Source organism: Bicyclus anynana, chromosome Z, assembly GCF_947172395.1.
Source record: "Bicyclus anynana chromosome Z, ilBicAnyn1.1, whole genome shotgun sequence".
Classification (NCBI taxonomy): domain Eukaryota; kingdom Metazoa; phylum Arthropoda; class Insecta; order Lepidoptera; family Nymphalidae; genus Bicyclus; species Bicyclus anynana.
Genome location: NC_069110.1, coordinates 10,829,176 through 10,841,898, shown reverse-complemented (window position 1 = coordinate 10,841,898; position 12,723 = coordinate 10,829,176). Strand labels below are relative to the sequence as shown.

Genomic DNA, 12,723 nt, shown 5'->3' with positions numbered 1-12,723 from the left:
TATGTGTATTTTGGATGTAATGCTGGAGAAAAAACTGTGATGGAATGGTGCAATAATGGAGATTAAAATAAAATAGAAACTTTTCCATAACTATGTTTTAGTAATGGTGAGGGACATTTGAAGTTAAAATACTTCGAGTTAAAATTGTGTAGTAATTTACATAATCAATTATTTAATATATGTATAGTGTGTATACACACTGAAAGAATTTATAACTTGGATGTTTGGAGTGTATGCATGATTTAACTGTCACCTGTCATTGTGTTAAACGTGGTTTATTTTTTTGTCAATAAAGTATTTTTAAATAACTGTTGAAATACAAAATACCAGTAATTAATCAGTTATCTGGAAAAAAACACAATGACTGGTTATTATATAAAAAATAACTATGAAAGTTGTTTTGATTATTTACCAAATTATCAGTTATGTTCCGTTATATATATAAATATGCGTTTTGTTAAACTGTAATTGGTACTATCAACTGAGGAAGATTTGTGTACTTAGTTAGCTACATTTTGTTCGATAATACATTACATACATATTTTGACGGCCTCCGTGGCGCAGTGGTAAAGGCAGTGTATTTACAAGACGGAGGTCCTGGGATCGATCCCCGGCTGGGCCGGCCTGGTGGGTGCCTTGGGCCGTGGCTATCACCCTACCGGCAAAGATGTACCGCCAAACGATTTAGCGTTCCGGTACGCTGTCGTGTAGAAACCGAAAGGGGTGTGGATTTTCATCCTACTCCTAAAAAGTTCGCCCGCTTCTATCTTAGATTACATCATGACTTACCACCAGGTAAGAGTGTAGTCAAGGACTTAGTTAAAAAATAAAATAAAACATACTATAACATGACGTCATAACAACCTTCATAGCTTCAGTGTAAGAGATTTTATTTTAGAGATTTTAACTAACTTCTATTGTATTTATTTAAACATGATATTTGCAATGGTGTGTGCGTACGTGTGTATGTAATATATGCATGCATGCGTGCGAGTGTTTTAATTAGTTTTTATTAGTAAGTTAATGTTATACTCATAACTAATATTGTGTAAATGAGGTGTGGAGGCGTGTCATTCGAAAAAATAATACTCATAAGCGAGCTGTATACAAACAATTTCGATTGCGATCACTAATCACCTCGATATATGTAGTGATTGGTACCGCAATGCTTTGTGATCAGTCATCAAATGCACTGTATACGATGAAACCATTTTCATCGTCTATGAATCGAGATTGTTTGTGTAGAGTCAGCTCCTGTAGCTATGTAGATAGATGTAAAGGTGAGTTGGGGTGATTTCATAAATTACGTCACACGAATAATTTTAGGACACTAATGATCTCTAATGTGATATTTATAATTTTACATTTAGAAACAGTTATATCAAAACAGCGTTTAAATTAATAAAGTCAAGTATTACATTTTCAAATGAAAAGTCACGGAACTTAATAGGTACACACATTGTCACAATTTGGTCAATAAAGCTGGTCGATAAGTTTTTAGGTAAATATTTGCGGCTACTGAAGTTTAGTCCTATACCTTTGCTTTATTTACTACTCTGAAGATCCTGGAGACTATTTTACATATTCAATTAAAAGGTATAACAATTTCAAATTGCCTCGAGGATATTTTTAATTCAATCAATAAAAAATTCTCACTTTGGGGTTCATCTAGACCCACTACTCCCCAGGTCTCCAGTTCTGTAATAGTGTAGCAAATGTACAGGATAAATTTTGATCCTGCCTCAAATACATATTAAAGAATGTCGTCCGCTCTGCAGTAGCTATATCGTCGTTCAACCTAACCGTGCATGTTACCCTCCACTCCAAGGTCACTCTCTACAAGACCATCCGTCCAATATTGACCTACGCTAGTGTAGTGTTGGCCCACCGTCCAAAGGCGACTCTAAAGCTCCTTCAGGTCTTTCGGAACTGAAGATCTTCTAGATCTCCCCACAATAGCCCAATATATGAAACAGCTTTCGAAAACTTATTTTGAGAAAGTTGCCACCCACCCCAACCAGCTAGTGGTTGAGGTTTCAGCTACACCTCAGATTCCAACGCTGATTGTAGATGTAGACGCCCAAAAAACGTCCTTTACGATCCTGACATAACGAACGACAACGATTCCCAGGCAACAGAAACAAAAACTACACAGCGTCTTCGCCGGCGACGACGAGGTCCCTGTTATCTGACGTCATCCGGACGTGGGCTTCATAACTCACGATCTCGGGGGCGCCCGGACTGACGCGATCCGGCTAAAACACCCTTCCCGAACGGCCCTCTAAGCCGAGGTCCGAGTCTCAGAGGAGCGACATTTTCTAGAGAGTTGTTCCGCCCATCTTCTCTGCTTTTGCCTTCGGGCCCTATCAGGCGATGCCTTTGCGCTCACCCAAACACCCCGGTGACGCCGCTGAAGTCACATTAAGGAGCCTACGGCACTTACACAATTAGGGAGAAAAAAAGAAACTTACCATGTGGCGTCATTTATGATTTCATGGATGTTTTGTTGTATGCGCCGTATTGATAAATATCTCCATGTGTGGTATAACAGGAGGAGAGGCGTTCGGTGGGGAGCGGCGCGCGGATGTCGGGCCGCGGCGCTCACGTGGCGCGTCTAGCGGCCGAGCTTTCCGGCACCACGCCCTGTGTGGCCGCGACCCCTTCGCAGTCCAAGCCCAGAGACCTCATGCGATCCGTTGGAAAAATTGAACGAGAAGATTGGAACGTGAAATTGATTGAGCAAAAGATCTTGGAGAACAAACTGGGCCGACCCGAGCCTAAAGCCGCCGAAAAGGTCCCTAAATGGGACAGAGAACAGGTTTAGTTTTTTATTTCTGATTCTGTATTTTGCTGTACGTTCCTGCGTAAGGACCGCAGCAGCGTCACCAGCGGCTTGGATAAACGCTCTGATCGGCTCAAAAGTTCTGCTCCGATCTGACGAACAGATAAATGAAGTGGGAGAACTATGGGCGTTGGCAGGATTGTATCTGGGGGGAGGGCAGCTATACTTTAAATTGAGTATCTCACATTACTAATTGATACTGTCCGACCAAACCATAGTTTTTCCGGCCGAAATCTATAACTGAGTCTCCTATAACTAAGGAGCACGGCTGAAATCCGTGAGGAATGTTAATCTTAATGTTCGAATCACACCCGTTGGACTATTCTCGTACAGTTAGTCGCTTAGAGGAGAAAGTGGAACATTGGTCATCTTATTATTAAAAAGATTTTTCTTAATGAAAAATTTTTTAAAAAGAAATGATAATATAAGATCTTTGAATCTTGTTACCTCCAAAAGCCACTACGAACTCAATAGTTAGCAAGTATCGTAAGCACAATGAGGGGCATATAAACTTCAAACTTGTCTTGTTCAAAAAGCAAGTACTGACATTCTAAAGCTACAAGTTAGGTTAATAATAAATTTTGAATTAAAAGCATTATCCTTTAAGACTCTTATTTATTTCTTTACGTAATCAGTTTCTGGGGCGACAGCGGCGTTTGAAAGAAGGGGACACAACTGAGGAGAAGTGGGGAGAAATCGACGAAACTTTCCATAAAATAGATGAGAAGCTTAAAGATTCCGGACGACCACTTCATGGTACTAAAAAGGTGAAATTGTATTATATGTTTAATTGTTGCTGACGTTTTGATTGTCATACTTTCCCCATAATTAATTAGTTGTCCCAGTAAATTGTAATAATAATAAAAATAAAGAATTCCCATTCCTCCAGTAGGTGCCATAAGTGCGCCACGATCGAAAATATCGCTCTCTCGCTCGTCCTATCGCAGCGAAAGAGGAAGCGACATTTTCTATTCGATATTTGACAATATGTCATGGACAAATCTTAGGCTTACAGGAAAATACACCGTATTGTGCTTGATCTATGAAATGATACTTGGACAATGAGCGACAGGTAGACTTGACAGAGATAATAGAGAGTTCTCCTGCATTTACTCGTACATAACTTCCTATAAATATAATAAAGGATCGCTGTTATAGTCCATCTAAAATTATAAAAAATATGGTGTTAACGATTTGAATATTATTTTTTTATTCATTTTCTGTAACAGAGGACGTATTTAGAAGAATAAAAATTAGGACAAACACAAAAAACAGCAGAAAAAAGACAAAATCGATAGTTGTAATTTTGCATGAATTTACTCAAAAAGACTCATTCCTCCCTGTGTATCTTTTTTTAAGTACTCTTTGGTTATATTTTTCACCGCATATTTTTTTACAGATAATCTTGTTTCCTGTTACAATTTAAGTATGTTATACATTAAGTGATTTACGCCCAGAATAAATAGCATTACGAAACGTTGCAGGTTGCTAATCTTGCTACGAAGTTTGTCAAAGAGGTCAAACCGGTCGTTGACAAGCAAGAAAAACAGCAGAAGAAAGAAGAGGTAAGGGCATTTTCGAAAATCACTATTTAAAATCTTTAGTAAAGGGTCGCTATGAAGTCTGGAGAATGGTTATTTAATTTCTCATGTAATTTATACTTAAAAGTTAAAGGTCTGGTGTGGATCATGCTATCTCATAAAGTAACCACTGCACATATTAGCTACCATACTTATCTATGGTAGGAGCATGAGCTAATAAACTTTCAACTCCTTCTACTACTTCCTTGGCCGTTTCCGCACTTGGCCAAGTGATTAGCCGTTGTGCGTGGGTCCTTTGGTGTAAGTCGTCGCCGCTGGGTTCACTCCATCCAGAGTAGAGCTCGCTCCAAAAGCTTAACGGGCCATCCAGGTCTCCGATAACCTCCTGGAGTGTCGCTGAGGAACTAACGTTTGCTCATTGTTCCATTACGCAGCTGCATCTAAACAACGTGTATTGGTATATTGTTTTGTGTATCGGTGTAAGGCTTTGCACAGAGGACCGTCAGTCATACATAGAATTGAGAGGTGTTTGTTTAACGGACAGTGATCTGTTATTAGAGCAACTACTATTCTCAACTTAAACTGTGTGAGGCACATGCGTTTGTGTGAGTGTGTGTTATAGTTTCCTTTGTTTCGTGATAGCCCCGTGGATATGACCTCTGCGTTCGATTGGATCGGAAGGCGTAGGTTCGAATCCAGTCCGGGTCACGCCCTCCAACATCGTGAAGATACCTGCATACCTACCTGAGAATTTTCTTAATTCTCTACGTGTGTGATGTATGCCAAATCCGCATTTGGACATCGTGGTGGATTAAGGCCTAACCCTTCTCATTTTGAGATAAGACTCGTGCTGAAGTTATATTCGTCGGCAGCCTCGGAAGCCGTGGCGCAGCGGCGTGGCGAGCGGCGCGCGATGTGCGGTGTGCGACGCGCGCGTGTTTGCAGCCGAAGGCGTGACGGCGGACGGGTTGCAACTGCACCGCGCCTGCTTCCGCTGCACCGTCTGCCACACCGTGCTCAGGCCGGGGTGAGTTAGCGTTCATTGTTCATCATTGTCGTTGGTTTGTTTGTTTGATTTAAAAATAATAAGCACCTGTAGTACGACTTATGGTAGGTACGTATCGGGCGCATCGCATGAAACGGATTGTAATAATCTTTGTATTAATGCGGATCTGCGTGATCGAATCATAAATGAGGAGATCCGCAGAAGAATCAAAGCCACCGACATAGCTCAACCAGTTGTGTAGCTGAAGTGGCAATGGGTGGGACACATAGTTCGAAGAGCCGATGGACGTTGCGGTCCCAAAGTGCTGGAATGGCCACCCAGAACTAGAAAGCGCAGTGTTGGTCGACTCCCCACCAGGTGGACTGACGACATCAAACGAGTCGCAGGATATCGCTAGATGCAGGAGGCTCAGTATCGTGATCTTTGGAAGTCCTTACAAAAGGCTTGCAGTGGACGTCCATCGGCTGATATAATTATAATAAAGATAATGCGGATCTGTGGACGCAGAAGTTTAAAGTGGTCTTTGAGGCACTGGAATGTATCGTGACCGGGTTGAAAATTAAGAAAGAAAAGCGCAATATTTCATTACCGAGCTTCAGACTCAGGACCCCGTCATCCGCATTTCTTAAATCAATCACTGTCAAATACCTAGGAGTGACCTTTGATATCCGTATGAGATTCGCGACTCACATACAGTAAGCCAGAAAAGAGCTGCTTATGTGATGGGTCGTCTCTACTCAGTGATATGCGCTAAAAGCAAACTATATTCCTCCGCTCCAAGATCTCCAAGATCTCTATAAGACCGGCATTCGTCCAATGTGACCTACGCTAGTGTAGTGTTTGCCCACCTCCCAAAGACGACTCTAAAACCCTTCCAGGTCCTTCAGAACCGATTTATGAGTCAGGCCACGGGCGCTCCGTGGTTTGTACGCAATAACGACTCACATAGAGACCTAGATCTCCCCATAATAGCCCAATATACAAAACAACTCTCAAAAACTTATTTTGAGAGAGCCGCCACCCACCCCAACCAACTAACGGTAGAGGCTTGCTTGGTAGGCTACACCCCCTACTCCAATGCCGAATGTAGATCAAGACGTCTATCCTGTCGATGATATAAGGAACGACAATGCCTCCTAGGTAACACAAACACAAGCTACGCGTCTCGTTCGTCGCTGGCGAAGACGAGATCCCCGATATCTGACGTCACCCAGATGCTTTTTAGGGTTGTATCAGTCCGGGCGCCCCTGATGTCGGCCAAATATACACTCCGATATACTCAGGCCAAAGCACCCTTCCCGAATGGCCCTCTAATCCAGGTCCGAGTCTCAGAGGAGAAGCCCTTAGAAAGACGTTCCGCTTCCGCCCATCTACTCTGCTTCTACCTTCGGACTCTATCAGGCGAAGGTTCCCCGGTGAGGCCGCTGAGGTCTCATTAAGGAGCCTACGGCACAATAAAAAAGGTTAATCAAGGAGGCAGCTTTATAAAGGTACTGCGCTTAATAAACAAACTAGTCGACGCCTCCGACTTCCGGTTCCAGTTTGCGTGAAACTCGTTGAAAACTACCCGAACCCTACCTACCCCTTAATATTTTAATTTTTTCCCGTCATAACAATCAGTCCAGCCGTTCCCCTATCCCCACCCTACCCTTACCCTACTCCTACCTTATTCCTACCCTACCGCTACCCTACTCCTACCCTACCCCAACCCTATGCATATTAAAATTCAAATTATTACGAATCGTTTGTACGGGAGTAAAGTTTTTTAGTCTTTATAAATTTTTCTCGCCGTAAAAACCATCCTAGAACTTCAACAATCATTTTAAGAAAAGAATTGGCCAAATTGGTCCAGGCGTTGTTGAGTTATGCGCTTACCAACGTATTTTGCGATTCACTTTTATATTATAGATTGATTCGCTTATTTCATCAATTTATCTGATTTGTGCTTGTTAACGACAGTAAGGTGTGCAATAATTTCAGTGAATTTTTTGTCATTTCAGAAACTACACAACGGAGAACTTCGGCAAACGATTGGTCTGCCTCCGTCATTCGGGTTTGGATGTGTTGGACTGCTCCGGGAGCGCGGTGGCGCCGCCGGTGCGCGTGGAGGCGCCCACCTCTACTCCGGAGCGCATCAGCCTTGAGCTGTCGGACGGCGCGCGAGAGATCGACGAGGACGAGTGGACTGACCGGAACTTCCTCGCCTCGGAGACGTCTGGTGCCGGCGGGCTAAGGTTAGGTCTTAGTGTCGCCACACGCGACGGCTACAAGAAGCAACAAGGGACCACAAAAGTAGCTGAAGCGCGTGACAGCCACTTGTGGTCGGTGGTCGACACTTGTGGTCGGTGGCTGCTACCTTTTTAACCCTATACTTGCATTAGATACATGATAGCCCAGTGGATATGACCTCTGCCTCCGATTCCGGAGGATGGTGGTTTCGAATCCGATCAGGGGCATGCACCTCCAACTATTCAGTTGTGTGCATTTTAAGAAATTAAATATCACGTGTCCTAAACGGTGAAGGAAAAACATCGTGAGGAAACCTGCATACCAGAGAATTTTATTAATTCTCTGCGTGTGTGAAGTCTGCCGCTTTGGGCCAGCGTGGTGGACTTTTGACCTAACCCCTTTCATTCTGAGAGGAGACTCGAGCTCAGCAGTGAGCCGAATATGGGTTGATAATGATGAAGCGCTTAGCTGCAATCGATGATGCAGCCTATTGTATATTATTTTTATAGTATAATAGGGAGGGAAGGATGGTAGTTGTATGAGGGTTTGTGTTCACAGACTTCTCAACCTACAAAGAAACTACGCTAGGAAGGCTTGACTGTAGACTCCTAGATCGCCCATACCCCTCTGGAAATTGTCTTCGGACCCTCTCTCCGGTCGCCGTAGCTATTACTTTAAAAGCTTAACTTCTTATGGGAAGTTGAACCGCTTCGTAACGTAACGCGTTATGGCGTTAGTGGCGCAACTCGTCTGGCTTCCCTTTCTGTCACGCATACTCCAGCAGGTTTAACTTATCACTTCTGTTGAGCGTCCCGAGACGCACACGTTTTTTTTTATTCATTCACAAGTTAGCCCTTGACTGCATCACTCACTTGATGTTAAGTGCATGTTACCTGAGGCAATTTTGGAAATATAAAATCCTATAATGACTCGAGCTGGTAATCAATCTATTTATATAAGTTCATTGATGACACTCCTATGACATGCGGGCGAAGGGAACTGTGCGGGTATGAAGTCAAGTAGCAGGGGCATCGCTACCCCCCTCCCGGCACGCGCGGACCAGTGTAATAGTATAAAGTGTTTGATTTTGATGATGTGCGAAACAGTGACGAGGAAGAGTCGAGTTCGGAAGACGAATACACGGATGCCGAGAGTGACAACGACGCGGAAGATTCGCCTGCGCCCGCGCTAGTAGACCCAGACAGTCCGAAGATATACAACACGTATATATCCGACGATTCCTTTGGCTATGACGACTATTCGGACGATGGTAAGTTCACCGATTTTATCAATACCATAATCACGTCAGACCTAAAGCTTCAACTACAGTTCTTGCTTCTTTCGTCGAGCCGTAGTGAGTAGTGCAGCAAGGCACTTAGTGTTAGAAATTAGGTCGGCCACTTTCATACAAGCTGTGACCATAAGTAACCTAATGTTTTATTGATAGGCTAGTTGACACTTTTTTAATGGTCTAATTGTTCATTATCGTTCTACTAGATTGAAAAAAAATTATCATATGTTTTTGAGATATGAATATTTCAATTTTTAAATTTGACAATACGAGCCAAAACGCCCTACGGTCATGATGGTCTATATTTCAACTGTTTCATGACGTCACTATAATAAATCCCATACAAATGGAGCGTTTGACAAAATATTAGTTAACAATTAGTTCGACTAGGTGGACCGAGGACATCAAGCGGATTGCAGGAAACCGCTGGATGCTGGCGGCTCGAGACCGTTATACTTGGAGGTCCATGCAAGAGGCCTATGTCCAGCAGTGGACGTCCATCGGCTGATAATGATCATGATGATGAATATTTATTCACTTTTATACTGTACTAGCGGACGCCCGCGACTTCGTCCGCGTAAATTTCGATGTCAACTTTACTACTACCCCTACCCTACTCTACCCCTACCCTACCATTACCCCAACCCTACCCTACCCAACCCCTACATCTACCCTACCCTACCCTACCCCTACCCCCACCTCCACCCTACCCCAAACCTACCCCTACCCTACCTTACCTACACATTTTGTATTATCTCCGAAACTATTTAAGTAATTAACATACTGTAAAGGGCAAATCTTATCTCCATAATATCCTTGTGATTATTAAATAATTTATTTTAATAAGGATTAATGTTTAGTTGTATAAATAATGACGTAAACCTAAGTATATAAAATTAATAATTTTTAAAACACAAAAGGTACTATATCTGCTAATATATAGAAGATAGATATATGGTGTCGCGTACTTTTTTGTAGAACTTTTAAAGATACATAAAATCTCCATACATTAATTTCAATTTAACACAATAGTTAAGGCAGCGCATGCGAATAAGTCTGTTTAAGAGTATTTTCAGTCCGACCTGTATGACAAAAACTGTGATAACTCGGCTAATATATATGATACCAATATAAAATATATAATAGCCTATAGCACTCCCCGATAATGTAGCATTCTACTGGTGAAAGAATTTTTAAAATCGGACCAGTAGTTCCGAAGATTACCCCATTCAAAAAATGTGACAAACTTACAAACTTACAAACTTTACCTCTTTATAATATTAGTATAGATAGATATATGGTGTCGCGGACTTTTTTGTAGAACTTTTAAAGATACATAAAGTTTCCATACATTAATTTAAATTTTACACAATAGTTAAGGCAGCGCATGCGAATAAGTCTGTTTAAGAGGATTTTCGGTCCGACCTGTATGACAAAAACTGTGATAACTCTGCTAATATATATGATACCAATATAAAATATATAATAGCCTATAGCACTCCCCGATAATGTAGCATGACTGCTACTGAAAGACTACTGGTGAAAGAATTTTTAAAATTGGACCAGTAGTTCCGATTACCCCATTTAAAAATGTGACAAACTTACAAACTTTACCTCTTTATAATATTAGTATAGATAATGATATTAAATTTGATATGTATCAACTGCCCAATTTCAGAGGTGGTGTCGTCGGGGATCGACGAGTCGTGCTCGCGGATGCGGGCGGCGCGGGAGGCTCGCCGGCGCGAGGTGCCGGCTGAAGCGCGCCCGCCAACCGACACCAGCGGCGAGGTACAGGGCTGCGGCCTGGCCTAGCGCGCGCGCGGGGGAAGGGAGGTGCGCCTTCGACAACCTTTGAGTTCCGCCGCCATTGTTAGCCTGTTCACCAGCTTTTATCATGCCCCCCCCCCCCTTTTCTTTGCCTATTTTGATGCGTGTGGTGTGTACAGGATCGCTTATGAGCGCTCGCGAAAGTGAAGGGATGTGTAGGGCCTCTAGCCAAAGCTGCACATCGATAATAATCTTCTACAATTAATGACATTTACGATTGACAAAAAATATTTTTTTTTTAATTAAGCTTTGTTTACAAGCACTTTTGAAAAGTCAAGCTATGTCATTATTTAAATTAATCGAATGATGATAATAATAGTTGAAAACTTAAAATTAAAGTTATGAGGGTTCCAAACACGCCTTGGTCCGAGACGAGCCCACAACAAACTCAGCCAAGGTTTATTTTTTTTGTTTACCACCATTTTACAAACTTATTTAAAACTAAGCACACAGTCCTATAATGCAGTTTAACATCAAGCTTTTTTATCATTTATATAGACATTAACACTATATTAAGACAGGTTGATCGCGTGACCGATTGTCGTCTACATATTTTTTTTTAATTTCGTAACGTTTTGTAGAAAGATTTTTGACGTGTGACTTGGCTACATGACCTGAGCCTACTGTCATGGGACACGTCGAATCTCTTAATGCAAACTCTAACGCTTCGAAAATTAAATAATGTATGGGAATGGCATTCACTATCGACAGGTCACGTGATCAAGTTGTCGATTGTATCTGTCGTTCCCATACGTATTGTTAGTTTCGAAGCGTTAGAGTCTCTAGAAAGAGAATCGACATGCCACATGGCTAGAGGCCGCGCATTCCCCTTTCATTTCCTGCTAGCGCTCATAAACCTGAAAACGTACGAAGAAGTTTTTTTTTTCATTGGCATGTATTGAATTTGTAACCACGAATATGAAGAATTTATCAGAAATTTCACAGTAAGTTTTTGATGTTATTTGATTATTTTTCCTTGATTCGTGATACTTGAATTTTCCTAAAGCGCCAACAGAAGAATAACTACAAAATATGTTTGTTTGCCATTGGAGATGGTCCATTTCAGGTCCACTCTTGTACACCGTATCATTAAAATTTAAAACACGAGGATTTTATTAAAACCTAAATAAGTAAATAAATCTAACCAGCAAAAAAGAAATAAACAAAATTAAAACCCAAGTGTTTGAGTTATTCCAAGATGGCGCCCTTAAAGCAACTTTGACATGACCATTGACGGCAAACGTCAAATCGACTACTGCATGGAAAACGTCATCGACCCGCCATTATTAACAATATTATTGTTGCATTTCTTGGGAGAAGAATTTCTTGAAAGAATTAAAGTAAATTCGTAGAATCGTATAATCAAAAATAGTTTTAAAAAAATTTTTCTTTTATTTCCGCTAGAGTACAATGACTGATCCTGGGCTCCATACAATTTTGGACCATCTCCTTTTTGTGCATGTCAGTTGAATCCTTAAACCCCAAGGTTCAAGATTTCCATCAGTAAAAAAAACATCATACTGAGTAGACTGATTTACTATAATGGCAAACAGACAGATAAATAGTCAAACGCGAATAATATTAAAATTTTATACTCAAATACCTTGAATAATTTCATCTATTCGATAACACCTTTTAACTATAAAAAAAACCTTTTTTCTTATATTTCTCTGTACATCACACCCTATAAAGTTTATATGTATATATTTGCCACATGTATAACAGCTATCATCGAAAGCATGCGTTCGCTTGAAAACAATTACTCAAAAATGGCGGCGGCCAAAGGTCGAGAGTGTAGTTGCCCACACTAACTTCCGTCGTCGGGATAGTCTGCATATTACGTCATGTTTTGGATTCATAATAGGCTAGTGGACACTTTTTTTAAAGGGTCTTGAAATGTTCATTAGCTGTCTACAATATTGAAAAAAAAAAAAAAATTTTGAGACATTAGTACAAAAAAAATTATAATTTTAAAATATTTTTG

The 12,723-nt window shown here is 41.2% G+C and overlaps 1 protein-coding gene across 9 annotated transcripts in view; it reads left to right on the top strand.

Moving 5' to 3' along the window:
- The window catches only part of LOC112055835 (F-actin-monooxygenase Mical), a 52,216-nt gene that overhangs the window by 24,568 nt on the left and 14,925 nt on the right, over positions 1 to 12,723 (top strand). For all 9 annotated transcript variants that reach the window (XR_008252286.1, XR_008252285.1, XM_052890557.1 and 6 more), the window contains 7 exons: positions 2,552 to 2,818; positions 3,478 to 3,609; positions 4,327 to 4,407; positions 5,256 to 5,410; positions 7,390 to 7,623; positions 8,725 to 8,888; positions 10,588 to 10,700. Coding sequence is in view for 7 of the 9 variants with exons in the window: in XM_052890557.1 (XP_052746517.1) it covers positions 2,552 to 2,818; positions 3,478 to 3,609; positions 4,327 to 4,407; positions 5,256 to 5,410; positions 7,390 to 7,623; positions 8,725 to 8,888; positions 10,588 to 10,700 (1,146 nt within the window). In the remaining 2 variants the exon portion in view is untranslated. The remainder of the gene's footprint in view (positions 1 to 2,551; positions 2,819 to 3,477; positions 3,610 to 4,326; positions 4,408 to 5,255; positions 5,411 to 7,389; positions 7,624 to 8,724; positions 8,889 to 10,587; positions 10,701 to 12,723) is intronic.